Here is a 27,637-nt window from a genome sequence, read left to right as displayed (position 1 = left end):
CACATTCTTACCAATTTTGTAATATGATTAGTGTTCGTACTGCGTGTTGAGGCCACGTGGTCATGGTCCGAGCTACCGGGCGAACACACGGGTTATGCCCTACTTAGATGCCGCAGGATTTTGGTGAGCGGCATTAATCTGTGTGTTGAAGCTTAGGCTGACTTAATATCGATACTAGTTGAGTGGTGGCACCTAAAGACATACAACTTTTATTTACCGTGTGGGGAATGCACCATCACATTGGAAGATGTTGTAATACAATTAGGGCTCCCGTGGATGGTGATGCAATAACCAGTACAAGCGATATAGCAGATCTTGCGACTTGTTGGGAAATGTGTCCACATTGTACTAAACATGTAACTGTTTTCTATTTATTTGAACGATGAAGAAATAAATAAAATTAATTTCACATTTCACTATTATGCCTTTTGTATTTTTTATCTTTCATATTTTGCATGCATAACGAAATTGTGACAAACAAATTATTAGCTCATTGATTGCCTAAGTTCAAACTGAAGATAATTGGTATTGGCAAGCTGTAAAACATATATTAAGGTATCTTAAAAGAACCAAGGATTATATGCTTGTGTATTCTGGGGAGGACCTTATTCCAGTTGGATACACAGATTCAGACTTCCAAACTTGTAAAGATTTGAGGAAATCGACGTCGGGAAATGTATTCCTTCCAGGTCGTGGAGCTTTAGTATGGAGAAGTGTAAAACAAACTTGCAATGGTGACTCTACTATGGAGGCCGAGTATGTGGTTACTTCTAAGGCAATGAAAGAAGTAATATGGCTTCGAAAGTTCTCAACCGAACTTAAAGTTATTCCTGGTATGGAAAAAGCTATAACATTGTATTGTGATAACAGTGCTGCAATAGCTAATACCAAGGAAATGAGAAGTCACAAGAGAACGAAACACATTGATTGAAAGTATCACTTGATACGAGAGGCAGTAGCTGAAGGAATTGTAGATATGATTAAAGTAGCTTCTGAAGATAACCTTGCAGATCTGTTTACAAAGACTCTTGTAACTAGGAGTTTTAACAAACACGTTGAGGATATGAGAATGCAAAACATGACACATTTACTTCACTAGGGCGAGTGGGAGATTGTTGGGAAATGTGTCAATATTGTAGTAAACATGTAAATGTTTTCAATTTATTTGAATGATGAATAAATAAATAAAGTTAATTTCACATTTCACTATTATGTCTTATGTATTTTTTGTCTTTCATATTTTGTATGCATAGTGAAATTGTGACAAACAAATATTAACTCATTGATTGTCTAAGTTCAAACTGAAGATAAGTGGCACTGTAAGAACGTTTACATTGCAAGAAAGACAGCTTACTTCAGTAGATAATCTAAATGAGTCCGTAATCCCATAAAAGAATCAAAGTGAGCATTTGATTCAAATACTAAGAAGGATTATTATGTCGTCTACAATTCTAATTGGGGAGATGGCTAGTCTTGGCTATCGGAGCAATTGACTCCATAAGTAGAAATATGGATGTATTCATTGGTAGAATGGTACATTAGACTGGATCTAGGATGAATTAATTTTGAATCCGTTTGTGAATACTTGTGATGTTCATGGTGTAATTTACCTAAATCTTGAGTATTCGCTGACCATGCGTATGCAACTCAGGTGCTTTGATATAAGTGGAGGCTTATGCTCTAAAGATAATCGAGCCCATAGCTGGTATGTTGGGTACATGACTTGTGTATGGCATGACTTTACTAGCAACAGTGAAATTCATAGCTCTATGAAAGAGTTGATGATATCCTTTCATTGGCATTGTGTGGATTGATAAATATGGAACGTGGCAACAGGTTGCTTGTTCTCGAATGAGCAATTTATCATAGTTATTTGTTGATAGTGGTCATATTAACCATTAAGAAGACACAATGGTGACAATGAGATAAAATAGGATTGTATGAATTTAACTCAAAGAAATCATGGATATCATATGAGGGTAACACACACATGACAGGGTCATTGGACAATGCAGTTGGATGAATTGCTTTCGTAAAGAAATGTGACTTTTGAGATTCGATCATAACGTCTAGGCCAAGTTTGGGGTGCTACATACGATCCTACTGGAACTCTATCAAAGAATTTGATTTCAGATTAATTATTCCAAAAATAATATTATTTTGATAGATTTAATATAAAATTTAATTGAATACTTATCTTAATAGTATTTTATTAATTTAATATTAAAGTGATTATCTTAATATTAAATTTAATTTAAAGTTTATCTTGTTGATAAATATTTTATTAATTTAATAAGATTTAATATTAAATTTAATATTAGATTAATTTAATATTATAGTGATTAAGTTTAATAATAGTTGAACTCTCTAAACTCTCCTTATATAAAGAGAGCCTTGGGTCATTATTTTTCACACTCTTGAATTCAAGAGAAAGTTGTAGAGAGAAAATTCTCTAAAGAAATTATTTCAAAAAATTTCTAAAGATATTTTTCTTATTTTCAACTTGGCCCAAAAGTTTAGAAAATTTATGAAATTACCCCATTAGTAATTTTTGTGAATTTTTTTTTATTCGAAACAAGCCCACACTCGATAGACGCGAGCTTAAGGATAGCAAAGAAGACTACTCAATTGAAGTATTCATCCTAGACGAATTGAAAATGTACAATTTTGATTAAGTATTTATTACTTTAGATATCACAACCAAGTTCTTGTTTTGGAAAAAAATTTAAAACTCTAGTTTTTTCCTTGAATTTATTTTCTGCTGCATTTTCCAAACATGATTTTCCAACAATTTGGTGCCCTAAGTGTAGTATTTTCGTCAATATATACTTGTATTTTTTTTGAGCAAATTGGTTAATAAAATAAATTTATTGATTACATTAATATACTTTGTATAATTACCTTTACATGGTTTTTACGTGAAAAAAAATAGAAGCTAATGTTGCTCATTGGTTGTCTATTGTTTAAACTAATACTAAGTAGTATTACATGGTCAAATAGTAGAACAAAAAGACAACTTGTATTAGTAGACGAGCCTAAACATGTCCTTTGTCTAATCAGAAATTAGCAAACCAGTTGAAAGACTAATATGTTATCTACAAGTCCAGTTGGGGAGATGTCTTGTCTTGAGCATCGGACGGATGACTCCCAAAAGATAGAGACATAGATGTGACTGAATGGACTGGTAGTACATCGGATAGGATCCAAGCAAAATAGATCCTGAATCCGTTTATGAGTTTATTTACTTGTGACGTTCATAGTGTGGCATATATAAATCTTAAGTGGATGGCGAACTATGTATGCGTGACTCGTACGTTTTAATGTAAGTAAAAGCTTGATTTCAAATAGATAAGGAACTGAAAGCTTGTGCATTGGGTGTGCGACTTCTGTAGTATGTAGCATCATTCACAATAGTAGAATTCATAGCCCAAAACATGGGTAAATGATCTTATTAGTATTACATAGTTGATGAAAAGTAAACGTGACCATGAGTCGTCCGTCTTTGTGATGGATGACTTAATCACTAATTGATAGTAATTGACTTTACATGAAGGAAGATGTAATGGTTATCATTAAGTAAAATTGGATCATATTAGGATAACGAATATTATCCCAAAGAGATCAATGATATCTTATGAGGGTAACACACTTATAACAAGGTCATTGGACAGGCACTGAGTAGTTGCTTTCATAATAGTATGTCATTGATGAAAGCTCAGTTACAATACTATAATGGAATGACTTCATGACTAAATGAGTTTATAATTAATAGACGAAATACCAAAACTTAATTATAATTCATTTGAGCCTCAACTACATATGTTCAACCGGTCCCTTTGCTAACTCGTTGAACCCAGAAATGAATTGTGTGTTTGAATAGAAATGAATAGAAAAAGAGAAATGAGAAACATTCATGAATAATTGTGATTTTCTCAAAAATGGAGAAACTAAATCATTTGGAAATGAATGTAGGTTTTTGAAAATGGAAATAGAAATGAAAATGAAAATGGAAACTTGCAATCTTATATAGGATTACTTAAAAAATGATGGAAGAATGAGTTTATGTTTTTAAACTGTTTCAAAGTCTGAAAATGAAAATAAATCATTCGACCAAGGTGAACATGTTGAGTTGTGACATATTAAATGAATTTTCTCAAAATTTTATCGGGGGTAAAATCATCAAAATTTTATCAGAGGACAAAATCGTCAAAATTTTACTAGAGTAAAATTGGGATGAGAAAATTATTTAATATGTAAATAGTAAAGTTTATTTTAGGAAATAGAAAAACTAAATCAGGTTGGATCACATTACATAGTATTGTTTCAAAAAGGCACAAGAAGTACTCGTAATTATACCCGATATGAGAGAGGCTCAAAACCCTTCATATAACATGAAGTGGTCAGCAATCTTAGTAGAAATACAAGGGTGAGTCATTCACCCATCTTTTACTCTAAGTAAGATGTTGTTTTTCTATTTAAAATAAATATCAACAACTCTACAAGGGTTCTACCTTCTCTTCCTATAAATAGATGGCACTGGTAGAGTTATTAACACAACTTCTGAGAGATTGTTATTCTGCCGAAAAATAGAGAGAATTTATTCTCAACTTATAAACATATTTCAGTTTCTATTAAAGAAGAGAGAATTTTCATTTTCACCCCAAAAAGGAAAACTTTTTCTAGTTCTCTGTTTTGATTCAATTGGTTTGAGCCCACACTCGAAGTAGTTTATAGTACGAGAATAGCAGAAAAGATCGTTTGGCTGAAAGCCAGAAAACATCAAGGATCTGCTTATCCAAAAACATAGGTACGAATTTGATTAAGGTTTATTGTTATAAATATCACAAACTGGGTCAATTTTTAAAATTTTAATTTTTCGTTGTGTAAGAAAACCCTTTTCAAACTGGGTTTTTTTCCAACACTATTTTGGTACCACGTATCGATTTGAGTGTGGACTTGAACAATCACAAATCAAACTTAAAATTGGAAATGGTTTTCTTACTTTCAATGGAAAAGCAATTCTCTCTCAATAGAAACTGGTAGAATTATTTTTCCCAAAAAATAGAATTTATACCTAGAAAAGAAATTCTCACTATTTTTTAGCAAAATAACAATATCTCAAAGTTATGTGTTTTTAGCCCTACTAGTTCTATCTATTTATAGTGAGAGATGGGAGAATCCTTATTGAATTAGTATAATATAAATAATACTTATATGATAGAAAAACTAGTCCCTAGTTCTACTAGGAGAGAAGGGTAGTATTGGGTCCAATTATATGTGCTTCCGGACTTTTAACCCAACACTTTATAATTTAATCCAATCCAATACAAGCTTTTCTAAATATTATTTATTAAATTAATTTAAATTAATTAATATTTCAATTAAATAATTTTTCAACCAATTTCTAATTCCATTAAAGTCATGACAACTTTACCGTAAAATAATTTAAGAGAAAATATATTTAATTTTCCATATTCAACGGATTCATAATAACCAATTACTTTAATTATATTTTCAATTTTAATTATTTAATTAAATAATAATTGAAAAACTTAAATTAATTCTCAGGTCATTTCCATACTTAGTGAGAAACCATATGCATTTCCAAATGTAACACATTTCTCTAATTTTGTCATTTCTATTCATTTTTGTTCATTTGACTCTATATGAAATTCATTTCTTCTTTCAATGAGCTAACAAAGGGAACAATTGGAAATATGTGATTATGGCTCAAATAATTTATAATTAAGTTTCATCTTTTTGCCTATTAATAATAAACTCATTTAGTCATGAAGTCATTCCACTATAATATCGTGACCGAGCTCTCCTCAATTACATATCATTACGAAAGCTACTTGATTAGTGCTCGTTCAATGACCTTGTCATTAGTGTCTTATCCTCATAGGATACCATTAATCTCTTTGGGATAAATCTGTTCTTCCAATACGATCCTATTTTTTCTCATGGTATTCATTACATTTTCGTTCATGAAAAGTCAATTACTATCAAATAGTAATTAAGTAATTTATAACAGAGGCAAACAACCCGTGGCTACATTTACTTTTCATCTATCATGTAATGCCAATGAGAGGATATCATTTACTCAATTCTTTGGCTATGAATTCCACTATTGTGAATTATGTTACATACTTCAGAAGTCGTATACCCAATGCACCAACTTTCAGTTCCTTATTGATTTTGAACTCAGGCTTCTACTTACATCAAAGTATAAGAGTCACGCATACATAGTCCATCATTCACTTAAGATTGACGTATGTCACACTATGAACGTCACAAGTGAATAAGTCCATAAACAGATTTAGGATCTATTCTACTTGGGTCATATCCAATGTATTGTCAGTTTAGTCAAATATATCTATATCTCTATCTTTTGGAAGTCAACCGCTTCGATGCTTAAGACAAATCATCTCTTCAATTGGACTTGATAGAGGGCATATTAGTTTTTCAATCGGTTTGCTCATGTATTAGACTAAGGACATGTTTAAGTTCATCTACTAATATAAGTTGTCTTTTCATATTACAATTTGACCACATAATACCATTTAGTATTAGTTAAACATTAGATAACCAATTAGCTCATATTTGCTTCCATTTTGCTTTACGTGGAAAATCCATTGAGGACAATATACAAAAGCTATTAATTTAACATGAATAATTGTATTAAATTAATTTGTTTGAAAAAATATAAGTATACAAACAAATATATTACACTTAGTGCACCAGATCCAATAGTCCCCCACTTGCCCTAGTGAAGTAAATGAGTCATATTATGCATTCTCATGCTCTTCACGTCTTTCTCAAAAATCCTAGCTAGTAGAGTATTGGTAAACGGGTTCACAAGGTTGTCCATTGATGCAACTTTGACTACATTTACGATTTCATCTGCTATTGCCTCCCTTATGATGTGATACTTTCTATCAATTTGTTTCGTCTTCTTGTGGTTTATGGTTTTCTTGGTGTTAGCTATTGCCGAACTATTATCACAATATAGTATGATAGCTTTTTTCATGCCAAGAACGACTTCAATATCCATAAGGAACTTTCGAAGCCATGTTGCTTCTTTTGTAACCTCAGAAGTAGCCACATATTCGGCCTCCTTAGTGGAGTCAGCAGTACAATCCTACTTGATACTTCTCCACACTATAAACCTGCCACCTAAAATACTGAAATGGTGAACATTAATGTTATGAAATGGTGGCATGAAACACAAAAAAGATATTGAAAATATCAATCATGAAAGTTAACGGTCAACATTAGTCAAAATAATTAAAATACATTTTTCATAGATGAGGAATTTAATTAAGAAAAAAATGTTGAATTAGATTTTTAAAAAGAAAAAAAAAAGAAATTCGAGTACATTTCAAACTTCTAAGAAGAAAAAAGAAAAATTGGGCTATAGAGAGATCCCTGGCGAGGCTTACACGCAGACCCACTCTCTATTCCTTCTCCCACAGTTATATTCTCCTCCCTTTAATCGCAATTGCCAATCGATTCTGGGTTTGGCCTTTATAATGGACCTTCACATTTGACCGAACCAATATTGTTGGGAAAAAGAAAACAACACTTTAGCACACCTTCAGCTAATGGCTGCCAAAGTGAGTCAGTTCCCAGTGGGTCTATTGCATATGAGGTTCTACCTTTACATGCCCCAATTTTCCGTTTGTTGATTTCTTTGATATTTCTTTTCCATTTCTTTTCAGATTATACACGAATTCTTCCAGCTACAAGCTGTTTATTGATTCTGTAATTGGAAGGGATTGTTAAGCACTTCACTTTCCCTTGTCTGAATAAAATTGTAGTGTCATTTACTCCTGATTTATGAAGAGATCAGGCAATTAATTTTGTTTTTATGAAAGGGAATGGTTCAAAGTCCTAAAGCTCACATAATAGGCCTTGCTTCATTCATAAAATATTAACATAGCTGCTTTAAGATACTTAGCTATCAATTTCTTAATTTACTGGTAAGATGATTATTATGTTATGTTCGGGTTTAATCTTTATAAACCTCACATATTATCTCAATTAGAAAAAAAAAACAAATATTGTTCAACAAAAGTGTTAAACGTTCAATTTAAGTGTTCACATTTTATAATTTATATTAGATTTTTAAAATTAAAAAAATTAAATACTAATATAATTATATTATTTGATAAAAGTAAATTATTTCTTAATTTTAATATTATATATGCAATATTTTAAATTATTTTGGATTTATAATTTGATAATCTCATTTTATTAAAAAAGATAAATTAATAAAAATTAAGTATGGAATATAATTATAAATATTGATTTAATTTTTTATTTCTTAATTTTAATCTTATTTATATTATATCTTATATTATTTTGGATAAAAATCTTATAATATATTCAACACATTGTTGTTAAAAAAATATATTAAATGAAAAATTAATATGATTATTAAACACATTTAAAATACTAAATGTAGAAAATTAAAATTTTCAATAGTTTGTCAAACACACCTTTAATATTTTAGACGTGTGTTTGATAGTCATATTAATTTTTGAGCAACTATTGTAATTGCTTAGAATTAAATATGTGTGACTTATTTGGATAATCATCGTAATTAGTGAATCTCATTTAATTGAATGTAATTGGAACACCTAATTATATTCTTTAGTTCTTAAGAGGTAGAAATTTGAGTATTATATGAGCAATTACACTTGAACACAATCACCTTATGGCTTTCCAAGCACACTTATACATTATTTAAGTTTAAAAGTTATATTTATATAATAATAATATTGTAATTTTGAATATATTTTATTTTTAAATTATTATATGCTATTGTATTAATCTCGTTTAAATAATCTAATTTTTTTTATTGAAGACCTACTATATTTAATATTTATTATAAATTATTTATACTAATTTCAAGTATTTATTATTAATTATATCTTCATTTAAAACACACCTTAAGTATCAATTGTGTGTTGACTAAGTTGTAGGCGGAGCACTTTCTAAGGTTTGAGTTCATCACAATAGTCTTAGTTCCATCTTTGAATATCTCCTTACGCTAACCCTTATAAAAAGTAGCAATTGCCTGAATAAACAATTTCTTTGGTTTATTGAAATTAGACTGAAAATTGGAGGATATTTTGGTTTAAGAATGGGATTTCCATTATATTAAGCTAATCCTAGCAAGGCTGTAAATAAGTTTGAAGTTTCCTAGAGAAGATTAAAGAAGTAATTAATCAAAGCCTACCCTGTTTTATATGCATTGGTGATGTGGTGAGCTTACAATATTAGGAGGTTTTAATTAAAGACTAAAAGGGCAGCAAACCCCAAGGTTAGCTCTTGGATGGAGCTTAAAGGCAAAAAACTAAGCAGGCAGGTCATATGACCTCAAAATTTGTAAAAACTAATTAATTAATAATCCAAAATTAGACCATATGAGTCGAGTGTCTTTGTCTAGTGCTGTTTGTCTGTCCAAGCTAATAATAATCTGCTGATTAGTGGAGCAGTTGAATGTTTATGTTGCCCATGTTTGAATCCCAAAAAACCGTGTTGCTTTCCCCCAACTTGTCTCCCTCTGCTGCTGCAATGGAAACTATACGATTTAATGGAATTTACCCTCTAATCACCTCCATGTATTACCATACCAATTCCCTAACACCTAAATTTCTCTATATCAAAATTTAACATATTAGGTTGCTATATCTAAAACAACTGATGTTTGTGTTTTGCGAAATAAAAACTTTACTGATGCCAAGATTTTGTAATGAATTGGTTTAAAGAAATATGTATAGGCAGATAATCCAATTATAAATTAAACATTTGAAATTAAAATTGAAAAAGTAAAAGAAACATAAAATGAATGTGATTGGATCCTGGTCCTCGGTCGTGTCAAAGATTTCCCCATTTACAAGGATGCTTGGTTGTGTATAACACTGCAACTTGCACATTTTACATTACATGGCCTGGAACTCAGAATCTTTTGGTTTTCTTTTTTCTTATTTTACCTCTTTCATTTGCCGTTCCACCTTAGTTACCACCTCCTAATTGAAATTTTCTTACACTCACTCAATCCTTGGACTCACATTCTCATCGCCTGCACTATTTACTTACCTTTCAAGTCATGCCCATGGTTCATAGCAAATTTGAGAGAATGTGTTAAGCAAAAACAACATTTATATATGTCATGTTTCCAAGAAAAAGGTGTGCTATTAGTACTGTTAATATATTTTTTTTAAATTGTGGGGTTTTTTTTTAACTAGCTGGTCACGCCTGTATATTCTTACAAGTTGCTTTTCTGATATGAAGCTCAAGCTCATCGCTTGATAAATCAATCCTAGTCGGTGGTAAGTGTTTTTTTGGAGTTCTAATTTCTACTTATATATTAATTTATGTTTTTGTTTAATTTCATGAATTGTTGGCAGCAAAAGAGCCAACTCTTTACACCAATCAGAGAGTATAATCATATGACCAAAATCAAGAGGTGCATATTTTAATTTAGTTTAGTAGAGAAATAAGGGAGCTCTTAAGCCAAGGTCATATAACCCCAAAAAAAATTAGTTGAAAAGGGGTGGTGTATTATGGGAGACATGGAAACACAACCCACGTTCTCCTACTATCTTTACTTATTTATCTCCCTTCTCCATTTCCCGATTTCCCCTCATTAGCCCATATGTTATTGTAATGTCAAATATTGTTATTATACATTATACTTTGAATAGTATCAATTAAATTTCTTTAAATAGTATCAATTAAAATTCTTTGATTAAATCATATTATTAGTCATGTATAATGTATAAAGTTGCAGACTTAATTCATATTCTCTGATTAGATCTTTCCTAGTCTTTATACATTTTTAAATTTTGAGATTTTAGTCTTCATAAAACTACTGCAGTTAAATTTATTAATTAACTTTTTATGAATGATATATGAACCTAGCAAGCTACCATGACATTACACATGTGATAATAAATTTATAATATCATATTTAAAAATATAAAATTTAACTTAATAAATTTATTAATTACACTTTGATCGTGACTAAAATTTTAATATTTAAAATATAAATTAAAAATCACCAAATTATAATATCAAGTTCAGAAAGATTAATAGCAAAATTTAAACTAACTCTAATCCCACCTATGGACAAAATGTAGTGTATTTCAAGGAATTAATATATACCTCTTTCTCTTCCTTGTGAACCTCCATAAATACTCTCATCACCATCACCATCACCCCCCCCCCTCTCTCTCTCTCACTCTCTCTCTCTCCTGTCAGACCCACTGTCTTGATAAACACTACTGCACAAGGAGAAGAATCTGTTGTTTTATGGTGATCATGGTTTGTCTTTTCTTTTCTTTTCTTTTATTTTTTGTCTATCAAAATTGTTATTGGCTTTTGCGGTTGAATTGGATATTGATTGTTTTTGATGTTGGTGGGTTAGGGAATTGAAAAGCCTGCATGGTTAGAAGCACTGTACACACAAAAATTCTTCGTGGGGTGTTGTTACCATGAGACAGCAAAGAAGAATGAAAAGAACGTGTGCTGCTTGGATTGTTGCATCAGTATCTGCCCTCATTGCATACCCTCACATCGCTTTCACAGGCTTCTGCAGGTTCGTCGCTACGTCTATCATGATGTTGTCAGATTGGAAGATGTTCAGAAGCTTATCGATTGCTCTAATGTTCAGGTTAGTTCATTATTTCACTTAGAGTTTGCCTTTCAGCTCAGAGTTGGTAACTGATGATTATGACTTGAATTGGGTCAGGCATATACTATTAACAGTGCTAAAGTGGTGTTCATCAAGAAGAGGCCTCAAAACAGACAATTCAAAGGCGCTGGAAACTACTGTACTTCTTGTGACAGAAGTCTTCAAGACCCTTTTATCCATTGCTCTCTGAGCTGCAAGGTATATACTCTAATCTAACCTAATGTTAATACTGATCAGCAGCAGCATGCAATGAAATGAGGTTTAACCTTTTAGAACTGAATTATTAATTATCAGGTGGATTTTGTGGTAAAACACTACAAAGACCTCACACCATTCTTAAGGACATGCAATACCTTGACACTCAGCCCTGACTTTCTGATTCCACAAGACATGGGAGAGGATGAGATGACAAACGAGACACCACATTCGACAGTAGTGGATAGCAATGAGCCACAAAGCTTGTCGTCAGGGTCAGACAACACCAGCATGGCAATGGCAATGGCAATGGCAATGGCATACAATTCTGGTCAGCACCAGATTGTGAGGAAGAAGAGAAGTGGGCTGTATTTGTGCGGAAGATCAGCTTCCAAGGTGTCTGATGAGGACATGGCTACAAGCATGAGTAGAAGAAAAGGCATTCCCCAGAGATCTCCTCTATGTTAGCAAAAACAAAAACTTAGAAAATAATCATAACCCTAAAGAGTTCAAATTACAAATTTTTTGGTCTACTTTTTTAATTTTGGACTGAATCATTAGTTTCAAAATGCTATAAGGCTCTGTCTGTCTCTCTTTTCAAATTAATTTAGTCACTTGGTCGGGGGGTTTTGTCTTAATTAATGGCATCACGTGATTCCCAGTTCCAAGTTAAGTGTTGGTACAATTTCTTCTTTTTCTCGTAACTATACCATTATTTATATTTATTGGTTTACTAAATCCGTGTGATTATCTGCATTGGTTGAAGATTTTTTATTGATTAACGTTTTCCTATATTTATTTATTAATGAATTGGAGAACTATATTGTTATATTATTAAGCCTGTGAAGAGGTAGCTAGCTTCTAATTAAGGCTAACGAAAGATGATTGAAGGATGGATGGATGCATGGGAAATAGTCTTATAAATAAATCTCGATATCGACCCTCTCAAGGTCTCATGTGTGATGAAGGATGTTGTAAGAAATTGTTCAAGTGTCGTGAGAGAATGGAATGGAAGATTAAAAGTCTGAGATTTTCTTCACACAATTTCCTCGTGGACGGAGAGTAATTTAGTTTTTTGACCAGTCAAAAACCCTACCACTCTCAAAAACTAGTTATCAGGCTACTAGTACTTGAGAGAAACGAAATATTAACCAAGCACACGCTCTTTATCTTTTTTTTTAATTATATAACAACAGTTGAACTTAATTTTAGTTTTAAGATTCGACCCTCAAATTGAAATTTTTTTATATAGATTTTTAAATTTTAAATTAGTATTTTTTAAAAATAATAAAATTTAATTTAATCCTTTAAAATTATAAAATATAAATTATTTAAATAATAAAATTATATTTTACTATCTTAAAATTACAATTTAATTTCAACTCTCCAACAAATTTTCTTAACTTTGCGCCTGATCTATACTTTATTTTCTTTTATATAATTTAATAACTCAATTTTAATTTTTATAATGCATCGCCTTCTTGCATGACACTCATCTAAATCTCTTTTTTTTTCTTTTTTTTTTTTTTTACTTTATAGGATAATGGTTATATTTCAATTATGCTTCATCTATTTTTTTTAAATTATATACCAATGATCAAATGCTAGTTTTGATCCCTATGCTAACTCAAATTTAAGATTTAATCTCTATACTTCTTGGCATAATTTGATATCTCACTACACCAGAATAGGCTTTTAGCGGCACTTTTCGTGGCGTTTGGAACAAAAGCGCCACTACAAATGGAGCATTAGCGGCATATTCACAGAAGTGCCGGTAAAAGTAGGAATTAGCGGCGTTTTATATAAAGCGCCCTTTAGCGGCGTTTTTGTAAAAGCGACGCTAATGCTCGGATCTTTAGCGGCGTTTCTATCTGGGCGCCGCTAATTCTCTAGCCTTTAACGGCGTTTTTAACTAAGCGCCGCTAATGGTTGGCCTTTAGTGGCATTTTTGTTTGTGCGCCGCTAATGCTGTGGCCTTTAGAGGCGCTTTTGTGTAAGCGTCGCTAATGCATTTACCTTTAGCGGTGTTTTTGCCGAAGCGTCGCTAATAGTAAAAAAATCTTATATAAGTTGAAATAATTAATATTTTGTTCTATTTATTATATAGTGGTACAATTTACATTTAAATTATAATTAACAAATAATATTGATTAATACAAAAGTTTTTATTAAAGAGAAGTCGATATATATAATGACTAACTATTTATTACTAATTTTCAATCACAGTTGATTTAAACTACTTTACGAGAGAAAATATATTAAATTATGAATAAAATGAAATATAATAAAACTTAAATTGTTGTATTGTAAAGAATAAATTAAAAATAGAATTAACTTTTATAAGAGTAATAAATTTTGGTAGTAGTGTTCGACTAAATAAATAAAAGGAATTAATATAAAACACCAATTTATACAAAATATATTTTAACAATTAATTATTGTTTAATCGATTTTGACTATATTTTATGATTATATATATTAAAGATTTAGGGAATTTTTTTTATGGACGGTATTTTAAGGAGTACGTGGTATAGATTTAAGGTTTGGGATTTAAGGTTAATTTAGGGGTTAGAGGTTTAGGGGTTTGAGATTTAGGGTTTCAACGGTCATGTTAGGGTTTAATTTAGATTAATAATAGTTTTTGATTATTTTTTATGGTAAATATATATGTTCTTATATATTTGTAAAATAGATCCAGAATAAATTTAATATATTGAATATTATAATAGGTAGATCATGATGATCAGTTTATGCATGTCGATTGATTGGTTAATTTATAATTTGAGACTTGTTAAATGATACAATTAATTATTAATACTTGTATATTTAAAACATTTAACCCTAACCATTTGATTTTTTGATATATATGGATTTATATGGATATATATATATATAGTTATTAATTATTTAATTTGTATAATAGGACCAAAATAATCTTGGTATAAATAAATAAACAAATAAATAAGTAGGTAATTATGTATTTGATAAATAAATAGATAATTAATTATTTAAATGTAAGACATAAAAAAATGAGAAATTTAGCGGTGTTTCTATATAAAAACGCCGCAAAAGGTATCCTTTACCGGCGTTTTAGTCAAAAACGCCACAAATATTGCAGTATACGACGTCGTTACGTGTTAGGGAATCAGTTTCTATTGTGGCGTTTTATAGGGAAGCGCCGCAAATATTCTTGAAACTTTGTCAGAACAGCGTCGTTTCAGTTGAATGATGTACTCTATTAGTGGCATTTTTCGGGAAAACGCCGCAACTATGTCTACAATTTTGTGAAAATGGCACCGTTTCTTTGTGTAATTGAAAATTTAGTGGCGTTTTTTCCTCTAGAGCCGCAAAAGAGCATGCAATAGCGGCGTTTTTACTCAAAAACGCCGCAAGTATGACTTAAAATTAATTTAAACGGCGCTGTTTCTTTAAAGGCCATTTAACCCGTGTCCTCATCCTTTACGAATTTATTATCGAAAAAAAATGCATTTTCTATACCAAATTTTATAAAAAAAATTGTTTTTTATATAAAGAGACAAAATTTGTTGTACCAAGTTTATTATAACAAATTTCATCCATTTGTTAAGAGGACATTTGAAGCTTCATACGAAAATTTGTCATAAATATAATATTGCTACCTTATTTCAACTTTATACAACATTTTTAACTATATATATTTAACTTGTTGTTTAATAGATTTTCACTATATTTTTTTATTATTAAAGAATATTTAGGGAATATTTTGGTCGATGCATGGTATTTTAAGGAGTACGGGCCGGTATATATGGATTTAAGGTTTGGTATTTATGGTTTAAGAGTTAGGGGCTAGGTTATGCTTCAGGGGTTACACACGTGAATTTAGGGGTTAGGGACAGGATTAATTAGGATTTAGTGGGATTTAAGGGTTAGAGAGGTTTTAGGGGTTTGGTCGGGGTTTAGGGTTTCTTAAGAGGTTAATATTAGATTGATTAATTTTGGAGGTAAATATATATGTTCTTATATATTTGTAAAATATAGATCCAGAATAAATTTAATATTAAGATAAGTTTTGAGTATAATAGCGAGATGATCACTTTATGCATGTACGTAGCTACATAAATTGATTGGTTAATATGAAGATTACAAGGTTAATTTATAATTTGAGATTTGTTAAATGATACAATATTATAACTAATAATAGTTATATATTTAAAACATTTAACCCAAATTAATGACCATTTGATATATTTTTGATATATATGGATATATATATAGTTATTAATTATTGAATTTGTATATAGGACCAAAATAATCTTGGTATAAATAAATAAACAAATAAATAAGTAGGTAATTATGTATTTGTTAAATAAATAGGTAATTAATTATTTAAATGTAAGACACAAAAAAAAAGAGAAATTTAGCGGCGTTTCTATATAAAAACGCCGCAAAAGGTATCCTTTACCGGCGTTTTAGTCAAAAACGCCACAAATATTGCAGTATACGACGTCGTTACGTGTTAGGGAATCAGTTCCTATTGTGGCGTTTTATAGGGAAGCACCGCAAATATTCTTGAAACTTTGTCAGAACGGCGTCGTTTCAGTTGAATGATGTACTCTATTAGTGGCGTTTTTCGGGAAAACGCCACAACTATGTCTACAATTTTGTGAAAACGGCACCGCTTCTTTGTGTAATTGAAAATTTAGTGGCATTTTTTCCTCTAGCGCCGCAAATATTGCAATATACGGCGTCGTTCGTGTTAGGGAATCAGTAGCGGCGTTTTTCCACAAAACGCCGCAAAACTCACTTAAAATTACTTAAACGGCGCCGTTTCTTCAGAGGACAAATTAACTTATCTGTGTCGTAGGAACTGTTTCAGCAAGAGGGAAATTGCAGAGAAAGGAGAGAAATTCTCTAAGTGTCGAAAGGGGAGAAAACTTTTCACGAAAAATCCAAAGGAAAGAAAGGTGGTCGGAGTCGATCTTGAAACAAGGTGGGCACAGCTGCTAGATTTGTCGATTGAATAGGTAAGCCGTTTCTGTTCTTTTTCGATTAAATTTTTTGGGTTTTAGGTCAGTCTAAGTTATTTGGGGTTTTAGGGTTTCGATTAAACAACATCAAAAATGTGGTGAATCATTAGATAAAAAGCGAAAAAAAAATTTAAGGTTTCTTTCCGTGTTGCCTTGATGCGTTGTTGCTTCTTCTTCATCTCCTTCCTTAAACCCCTATCCGACCCGATTTGTGGATTTCTGGTGTCAATCGACAAATTCTTTTACAAATTAGAAAGTGAGGTACACCAAAATTGATTTGTGGTATGAATGTTGTAATCCGTTTTAGATTTATTATATCTGCATTTGGAGCTTGTTTTGATTGGTGGTTGATAAATAACTGGTGTATAGCAGTGTTAATAGGAAATTGTGGATTTGTGAGTTTCTTTGTTACTGGAGAGTTGAAACAATAACCTTGGAACAACCTCCGATTTATTCACTGCAATTGATTGAATCGTACAATTGCTTTTTATATGTGCTGCGTTTAAATATAAAACACAATATTAAATATAGTTAATCATGATTTATTTTGAGAAATCATTATTAAAATTATGGTTTTCGTTTTGTTTTAATCATGATTTCTTTAATATCATTGGCGATGGAGTTATTTCAGCATCCATTTAAGGGGAAATGTATTATTTCTTGAATTCATTTGCATTCTATATTATTGATGGGTCCAATACTGAAACAAATTGGCAGTTAACATACTTTTTTTTTATGTTTAATTTAGAAGAAAATGTGATTCCCGCATGATTTGGTTAGGTTAGGTTTCAACATATATTCATATGTTCATTTTTAAACCTCTAATATCATCTAATTCACTGTCATGTACCTTTTTTACAGTAGCAAGTTGATCAGTTTTGATGATAGGTTATTTATAGTTAAATAATGTAATAGTTTTTATATGTGCTGGTTTAAAAGAAACAATGTATATGATATGGCTTTAAATCATTTATGCATTTAGTTTTTTTTAGTTTTTTAGTTTAGCTAACTTTGTGAGTATAAACTTCTTTTTTTTAGTTTTTGGCTTTAATTACTTCGCTTTTTCGGTACTAATGAATTTCATTTTTTTCCGTGATTTGCTTCAAATTGAGGAAATTTAAGGTATTTATTCCTATGTTTCTCTATTTAGTTTTCTTATAAAAAAAGTCAAATTGTTTAATTTTTTGTTATATTTTAGTTGTATATTTTAGTTTTAATTACCATTTTAGCTAAATTTGCATTTGACTTTGCAACTTATTACATTATTTGATGTTTAAATTTAAGAATTGCTATTCGGCAAAGGCAATTGTTTTAAACTATTAAAATTGAATACAACTCTTAAATAACTTTATATATTTGAGTAATTGAATAAATTATGGGCTAATCGTTTAATCGATTTAGCGTTTATAAATCATCGATTTCGATATTATGTGTTGCAATTATAAATTTTACTTCAAATTTATAAAATTATCGATCTTATATTTGCAACTTGATTTTATGTTAATGATTAATAATCTTTTACATACAAATAAATTTGTTTATTTATTTATATTTTCTATTAAAATAAAAATATACTTTTTCAAATATATATATTTTGTAATGGCAATTCAAATCGTAATTTTCTTTAATAACAAAAATTGTTTTTAAATGAAATGTATTCAAAGTTATATTTTAAAACATCTTTGATATATATATTTATATACAGCTTTAATATATTTATTAAAATTTTATATATATTTGAAAAGCTTGGAAATCATATCATAATTTACATACATAAAATATATAAATTTTATATAAACTTACACAACACATAACTTACATAATAACTTACATAAGTTATATATAAACTTATATATAACTTACATACATAACTTAAACCAAAATTTTATATAAAATTACATACATACATAACTTACATACATAATACATAACTTAAATCAAACTTATAATAACATACATACATAACTTACATACATAATACATAACTTATATAAAATTTTATATAAACTTACATAATACATTACTTACATATTAACTTACATAAGTTATCTACAAGCTTATATTTAAACTTGCATAACTTACATAATAACATAACAACTTACATAATACATAGCATACATAACTTACATAATACAAAACTTACATAACTTAAATATCTTACACAACTTACATAACCTACATAATACATAACTTACATAACTTACCTAACTTACATAATACATAATAACTTACAACTTACATAACATACATTACTTTGATAACTTACATAAGTTACATAAAATACATAACTTACAACTTACATAACATACATTACTTTGATAACTATTAAAATACATAATACACAACTTACATAGCTTACTTAATACATAACTTACATAACTTACATAATTTACTTAATACATAAATTATGTAACATATGATATACCTACATAACTCATTTATACTTACCACTGAACAACTTACCCTTGTAATTTCTGGTGAAAATCAGACTTCAAGAAATAAGAAATGGACCGGTCTTGGATGAATTTGTCAAGGGTAAGCGACAGTTATCGAAATGGAGTACAGACTTTTCTAAATTTTGCATTTCAATATGCAAGCCAAGAGAACATGATTCTTTACCCGTGTAAGAAGTGTGTCAACATAAACTGGCATTATCGTGAAGTTGTATATGAGTATCTAATTGTTGATTGGTTTATTCGGGGTTATAAACAATGGCTTTTTCATGGAGAATGCCCGCCTAGTACTTCCTCTTCAATGATGGATGTATCTTATGATAGTACTGCTTACCATCAGTCTGTTAGAGGGGATGACATGGAAGGGATGTTGCGGGATGCATTTAATATTCACAATCATGGTTTACAGTCGTTCCCAGCCGACTTTGTGGCATTTGATGATTGTAATCTCGGTGGAAATACTTTTACCAAACCCGGAAGAAGTGTACATCATGAAGAGCCGAATGGAGAAGCGGCGAAGTTCTACGCGCTACTTAATGACATGAACGAATAACTGTATGAGGGATCAAAATTCTCAAAATTATCTTTCTGTATTCGTCTTTTTCAGTTAAAATGTTTGGGAGGGTAGACGGGGAACTCTTTGACAATGCTGTTAGAGTTTTTGAGAGAGATGTTTCCATTTGTAAAAATTCCTCAATCCTGCAAAGATATGAAGAAAATGATAAAAGATTTAGGTCTTGGGTACACCAAAATCCATAGTTTCCCGAATGACTGCATGTTGTATTGGGCGATCGAAGAAACCAACAGTGCTGTCATGTATGCGGCCACTCCCATTGGATAAATAGAAACACAGAAGATGGGAACGAAGATGAAAATGATGCACAGTCAAGAAAGAAGCCGGTTAAGATTTTACGGTATTTTCCGTTGATACCAAGGCTTCAAAGGCTTTTCATGTCATCGAAGACAGCGGAGTCAATGACGTGGCACCATGATGGACGAACCGATGATGGATTACTAAGGCATCCGGTAGATTCTTTAGCTTGGAAATCATTTGACAATAAATTTCCAAGCTTTGCAAGCGATCCTAGGAGTGTGAGGCTTGGGCTAGCATCTGATGGATTTAATCCTTTCAAGATCATGAGCACTGCCTACAGTACTTGACCAGTAGTGCTTGTTCCTTACAATCTACCTCCGTGGATTTGCATGAAGCAATCTTCCCTTATCTTATCTATGATTATCCCTGGAGAGAAAGGGCCCGGGAATGATATCGACATTTATTTACAGCCACTTATTGAAGAGTTAAAACAATTATGGGCTGGTGTCGAGACATATGATGTACTGAGAAAGGAGAACTTTAATTTACGTGCAGCTTTGATGTGGACCATTAATGACTTTCCCGCTTATGCCAATTTATTCGGTTGGAGTACCATGGGTCGTTATGCATGTCCTTGTTGTGCTGCACAAACATGTTCGCAATGGTTGTACAATGGGAAGAAGTTCTCTTACATGGGCCATCGTCGGTGGTTACCGAAAAATCATAGATTTAGATTTTAGAGTTCTGCATTTGACGGTACTGAAGAGTTCAGAGAAGCTCCTTCACAGACCAGTGGCTCTGAAATCTTGTTCATGTTGGAAGATATGAATTTCATTTATGGAAAGATGAACCAACCGCCAAACACGCAAAGAAATAGAAGATCAAATGATGAAGCTGATGAGGACTCTGATGAAGAGGACGATCCTAATGAAGCGGACTTGTGGAAAAAAAGTATTTTTTTGAGTTGCCTTATTGGGAGCATCACCTTGTACGACACAATCTTGATGTTATGCACATTGAGAAAAATGTCTGCGAGAACATTGTGGGTACAATTTTGAATGTCGACGGAAAATCAAAAGACAATTTTCAGAGTCGACTTGATTTAGTCCAAATGGGAATTCGGCCTGATCTTCATCCCAATCCACTTCCGAATGGGAAATATCGGTTGCCGCCTTCTATTTTCTCAATGTCCAAGACAGAGAAAGAACTGTTTTGCATGGTGCTGAAGGATATAAAGGTTCCAGATGCGTATGCATCAAATATATCTCGATGTGTTAGTGTTAAAGATCGAAGATTATATTCGCTGAAATCACATGACTATCACATCTTAATGCAAGATTTATCGCCAGTTGTTTCACGATGTTGTATGTCTAAGAAGGTGACGTCTTGTATAATTGAACTATCCAATATAATGAAAGCCATTTGTGGCAAAGTTTTGGATGTTCAAGAACTTCAGAAGGTACAGGATCGAGCTGTTTTGACTTTATGCAACATGGAGAAAATCTTCCCACCTTCATTCTTCACCATTATGGTTCACTTGATAATCCATCTCCCGCACGAAGCAATTCTTGAGGGACCTGTTTTCTATCGATGGATGTATCCCATAGAAAGGTGTTAATTAAAATTTTTAAAATTTCCTTCATTCACCTCTATGCCTTTAGTTACAACTTTTGATAATGTTGTATATTGTGTTTAGGTTCCTATCCAAATTAAAGTCTTATCGCCGCAATGCGATATCCGAAGGATCGATTGTTTGAAGGCTACTTAAGCGAGGAATGTATGACCTTCTGCTCAAGATATTTGGAAGATGTTGAAACAAGGTTGAACAGACCAAATAGGAATGCTGGACTCGCTAACCATAACTTAGTCGATTTGTTCCAAAGTTTTGGAGAACCAATCGGCAAAGTTGAAATTGCAGAATTAGATCATTTATCGTGGGTACAAACACATCGATATGTTCTGTTTCACCACTAATCATTGGAATACGGAAGTAAGTTCTACAAATTTGATAAATATTTATCAAACTAATAATTGTTTATCTTCTAACAAAGTGAACATTTTTTTAACACAGTGAGTACAAACAAATATTGAGATCTCGTTCGCGCTCCTGAAGAACACAACATCGAGATATCGATAAGTTGTTTACAGAATCTTTTTATGAATGGTTAAGCCAAACGGTATGCAGTTGGAGTTTCCGCTTACAAATAATAATGTTTTTTCATAACATTTTTAATTACTCAGTTTACTTTCCATTCAAAAGGTTTGGAGTGGGAAGAACGTAGACGACGAAGTTAAATGGCTCTCCCAAGATCCAAATCGAGTGGTTAAAAGATATAGTGCGTTCCTCATCAACGGATTCAGATTTTATACAAAATATCGCGAGAGGTTGAGGAGAACGCAAAATTGTGGAATAGTTGTTAATTCTGCAATTACAAGTTATGCTAGTGCTAGGGACAATAATCCTTCGAGGGAAATGTGGAATATTTCGGACATCTTACTAACATAATTGAGTTGGATTACTACGGCAAATGGAAAGTTGTCTTATTTCGAGGTGATTGGGCCGATGTTAATACAGCTCGTGGAATCAAGCAAGATCAATTTGGTTTTATAATGGTGAACTTTGACCGATTGATTCACACAGGACAACAACTGATAGATGAGCCGTATGTAGTCTCATCTCAAGTCAAACAAGTTTTTTACTCAAAAGATCCAACTGATGAGGGTTGGTACATTGTGCTCCGTAACATCCCTAGAGACTTGTTTGACATGGGCAGTGGAAGTAGAGATAACATCGATGACAGATTAGAAACTTTGCCATTTCCAGAACAAAAATTAAACGATAATATCCCTAGTACTAGTGCACAATTTCAATGGGTTCGTCAGGATACGGATGAAGATATTTACGAATAATGATGTAGTAAGATTTTACGATTGTTTAATTATATGTAATATCATAATTTAAATCTTGGTCTTATTATATATTTCAACTATTTTATATGTGCTGTTATTATTGTAATTAGTTATTAAGTTTAATTACATTTTATATGTATTGCAGATAAAATGCCTAGAAGAAAATTTCTAAGGGAAAGCATTGTTCAAAATGATCCAAACTCCACAGAAACAAATAGTACTGAACAACAGACAGCAATTGGATCTTCGAATGTTCTGATTACACCTGAGGATCCTACGGAAGTTCAAAGTAATTTTACATTTAATTTACATGCGTGTTGACTTATAATTGATTTATTTTTCAAATTCTTATATTATAATATACCATTTGTAGCTGAAAATGGTGGGACGCGCAGAGGTTGAGGACGTACGCTACTTAGAGAGTTATACGAGTTAGATCCAGTCGAGCGTGTCAAGGTATGCAGAAACAGTTTTGGTCAGCCTGTTGGATCAGAAGCTCGACTTTTAGCAGGATACATGAGCATTTTAGCACGAAATGAGAATATGTTGCCTATCAACTACGAGTCATGGCGTCAAATGCCCGATAGCAACAAAATCAAGCCCTCGATAATATTAAGGTAACAAAATGTTAATGTCATCTGTAATGCTTGGGAAATAGTTTCATTTATATTTACTTTATTAACTTGTGTGTTTTGTAGGCGAGGTTTGCTTTAGAGGTCTCGGATGCTTATGTAAAGAAGGCATTGGGAAAAAGATGGAGAGACAATAAAAATACTTTGAAGAAAAATTATTATAAGACAAAAACAACCCTCGATGAGAAATTGCAAAATGTCCCACCGGGTATGTTGAGGTACCAATGGGAAGATGCGGTTAGATTTTGGCATTCTCAGAAAGGCGAGGTACGACGTACTTCCAAACTATTGTAATTATTTTGGTTTATAGTATTTACTATTTACGTACTAAAAATTTTATAACGTAGGATCGTGAACAAGTTGAAAAAAGCAGCCGGCAGCAACAAAAATTCACTCACACAACCGGGTCGAGAAGTTTTGCATGTGTAGCTGAGGCAGAGGTATTTTTAATTTTTTAATATTCTCAAATATGTATAACTTTCTATTAAATAATATTTTTACTACTATATTGTAGGAACGGTCGTCCGGTTAAAAAGTTGGACGCCTTCAACTTTTTGAAATTACACATAAGAAGAAAGATGGATCTGCTATGACTCCTGAAGCTGGTGAAATTATGGTACGTTTACTTAATGTTCATTTGACTTGTTTTAGTTATTTATAGTGTTTATTTTTTAATGGTTTAATTCATTGCTTGTAATGTGACTATTGTTATATTGTATTTGTTTTTTTTAATATATTGCGTTCCTAACTATGTGATTTATTTATTAGGAAAAACTAAATGAAAAAAAGACGGAGTACGAAGCGATTGCTTCTAGTGATAATTCTGTTAATCTTGAAGACATTGATAACCGAATTATTACTGAAGTTTTGGGTCCTGAAAAGTATGGTCGGGTTCGATTTCAAGGATCTTTTATCAGCCCAACCCAATATTTTGGATCCAGCTCGCACCAATACATGGCTTCGGGGAGTCAATCTCAAGCTGAAGTTCAGAGGTTAAAAGACCAGATGGCTCAGATGCAAGCGACCACTTTTGAGGTTCAAAGGAAATATGAAGAACTTCAGCAACAACTTAAAACAGATGCGGCAGTGAGGGAAGCAGAGGCTACAGCAAGAGAAGCAGAGGCCGCAGCGAGAGAAGCAGCGATAGAAGCAGAGGTTCAAAAGAAATGTGAAGAACTACAGCTACGACTTCAAAAAGATGCGGTATCGAGAGAAGCAGAGCAGAGCAAAAAGTACGACGAACTTCAACAGCAGCTTCAGATTATGATGAAGATGTTTCAGCATTCGCAACTTCCGCCGTCATAGTGTATATTGCACTTACATTTTTATCATTTTAACTTTTAACGTTTTTGTAAAGAAAAGTATGAATTCACTTTTATTTATATCAATTAATATTATTTTAGTCATTTAATTTGAAATATTATATAAATTTATTGTTTTTGGTTAGTTTAGATCTGGTTGCTTTTGATTTGTTGTTGAAGGAGGGTTGAAAAAAATAGAAAATTCTATTTTTAAAAAATCCCAAAATTAGTGGCGTTTTTTAAAAAAGCGCCGTTAAAAGTCATATCAAATAGTGGCTTTTGTGAAATAAGCACCGCTAAAGAACACTACTTTTAGCGGCGTTTTTGACCAAGCGCCGCTACAGAACATTACTTTTAGCGGCGTTTTATTTCTAAGCGCCGCTAAATAACATGATCTTTAGCGGTGTTTATTTCCTTAGCGCTGCTAAAGAACATGATCTTTAGCGGCGTTTTTTCATAAGCGCCGCTAAATAATAGGATCTTTAGCGGTGTTTATTTCCTTAGCGCCGCTAAAGAACATGATCTTTAGCGGCGTTTATTTCTGTAAGCGCCGCAAAAGTTAGCGACGTTGTCGTTAGCAGCATTTTTTGTGGCGCTTCTTTAAGCGCCGCAAATGCCTTTAGTGGCGTTAAGCGCCGCTAAAGGCCTAAAAAACGCCGCTAAAAACCTGTTCTGGTGTAGTGTCTTAACTTTTACGATGTCATTAGTTAATCTAAATATTTTATTCTAATAAAAAAAAGCTGACATGAATTTTAAGAATTTTTGCGTAAAACACTTCTCCAATCTCTCTCAATTTCGATATTGAGCAAATCAATCACTATAAAAAGCTTGAAGCAATTTAATTCTTATCAAATTAGCAACTAATGGCAATTAATTACGGTGTTAATATTTTTCGTTAATTGTACATAATTTCGATTGGTATAATAACAAATTTATTTCTCAATATTTATATATTCGTGTAAATGTTGATGATATGTGTAAATGTTACAACCTAAATTTTTAATGTTAGAGTATTCTCAAAGACCAATCATGTGATGATTGTAATAACATACTTGTTTACCTAGCTAATTAATAAAGACATTGGCATTATTACATTTAGCCTTTATTTCGTGGGTTAAATAAATTGTTTAATAAAAAGTCCTAAGAATAATATGATTATTTTTACATGTCCTTAGGCAAGTATTATTGTAGGCTTGGACAACATTAATGCATTGAGACTAATATGTTCTTGAATGATGACAAAATGTTGTTATGGATATGTGGTATCAACTCAACATAAGTATATGTTAAAGAACAATATACCATGAGAATGCTTCTTGGATTATTATGTAATAGTCACGATATTTCTCATAGTGATTGATAATTATACATATGGTTTTTAGACTTGAGATCATCACAGTTCCAACATTGTAAGTCGTATGCTTTGACACAGCCAAACGTCTTCTATAAATGGTTATACTATAAAGACTGGTGTCGAGGATGCCACAATATATGTAGTGCGATATGAATGATCAATATAGGATTTGTCCCTCCTATATAATCGGAGTGATATCTCTAGCCCTTTGATCGGGTAAGACTAAAAATGCATAATCATGTTCAAATGAGTTAATATCAGCTATCATACATAATTATTTATCTAAGTCTACTCAAGATGTAATAAACAAAAGATTAGACTATACAAGTTTGATTAATCCATGACTTGTGTTCAATATAGATTTCACGGAAAAAAAGGATATACTACATGATGCTATTATCATAGAAAGGCTATGTCGAACCACACAACTTCTTATAATTTAGGTAGCAGTGATGTGTTGCTAGCTGTCACTTACTATTCATAATATTGGAAGTGTTTTAATATTACTTGCTAGGTTAAAGGATCCTATATAGTTACACATTATGATTGGAATGATCAGAGTCCAAGATAGTTGGGATTATACTTAACTTGTCAATAAATTAAATTAATTTGATAAGGTTAAAATTATATACGATATCTATGCATGCTAACACACATAAAGTGGTCAAATTAAAATATTGCGAAATATGTTTCTATTTTATCTAGATAAATTTATTTTAACGAATTTATTAAATAAATTTATTCGATAATTTCGATCAAAGAAGAATTTAAAGGATTGATATAAATTGATATAATTTTGGAAAGTGTCTAAGGTTTATGAATGTGATCCCTAAAATCCCCCTTCGAGATTTATGTCAATTCAAAAAGGTAATGCTTTGAAGAAGAAAAGACAACTCTCTTATTTTCTTACCATGATTAGTTACTCAAAATGGTATCTTTCTAGCATCAAAGAAAAAAATTTGAAATCCTCAAACAAAGTTTCAAGAGTTTTCTAATTGTTTTCTTCCAGGATGGATACCTAAGAGGCTGAATCAAAACGTTGTGGTTGTGGTTTGATTACTGCATCAAAACAAACTACCATCATCAAAATTTCTCTATTCAGATTGATGAAGGTATAACTTTGGTACTTACCTTAAACCCAGATTCATTCCTCACACATGAATTCATGAGTTACAGTTGTTGAATTATTTTTTTCACTACGCCATGGGTTGTACCAACATTCCAATAGTTAATTCATGACCAAATTGATAGAATGAGTAGATGTTGCA

The 27,637-nt window shown here is 31.5% G+C and overlaps 1 protein-coding gene across 1 annotated transcript; it reads left to right on the top strand.

Moving 5' to 3' along the window:
• The first annotated feature begins 11,223 nt into the window (after positions 1 to 11,223).
• LOC105793592 (protein RGF1 INDUCIBLE TRANSCRIPTION FACTOR 1) lies at positions 11,224 to 12,637 on the top strand. The gene is made up of 4 exons (XM_012622478.2): positions 11,224 to 11,334; positions 11,438 to 11,683; positions 11,762 to 11,902; positions 11,999 to 12,637. Exons 1-4 carry the CDS (start codon positions 11,323 to 11,325, stop codon positions 12,365 to 12,367), a joined length of 768 nt encoding a protein of 255 aa, XP_012477932.1. The 5' UTR covers positions 11,224 to 11,322; the 3' UTR covers positions 12,368 to 12,637.
• The last annotated feature ends 15,000 nt before the right edge of the window (positions 12,638 to 27,637 follow it).

This window comes from Gossypium raimondii, chromosome 8 (assembly GCF_025698545.1).
Source record: "Gossypium raimondii isolate GPD5lz chromosome 8, ASM2569854v1, whole genome shotgun sequence".
Lineage (NCBI taxonomy): Eukaryota > Viridiplantae > Streptophyta > Magnoliopsida > Malvales > Malvaceae > Gossypium > Gossypium raimondii.
The sequence above is the reverse complement of the archived record's forward strand: the minus strand, read 5'-3'. Positions and strand labels throughout refer to the sequence as shown.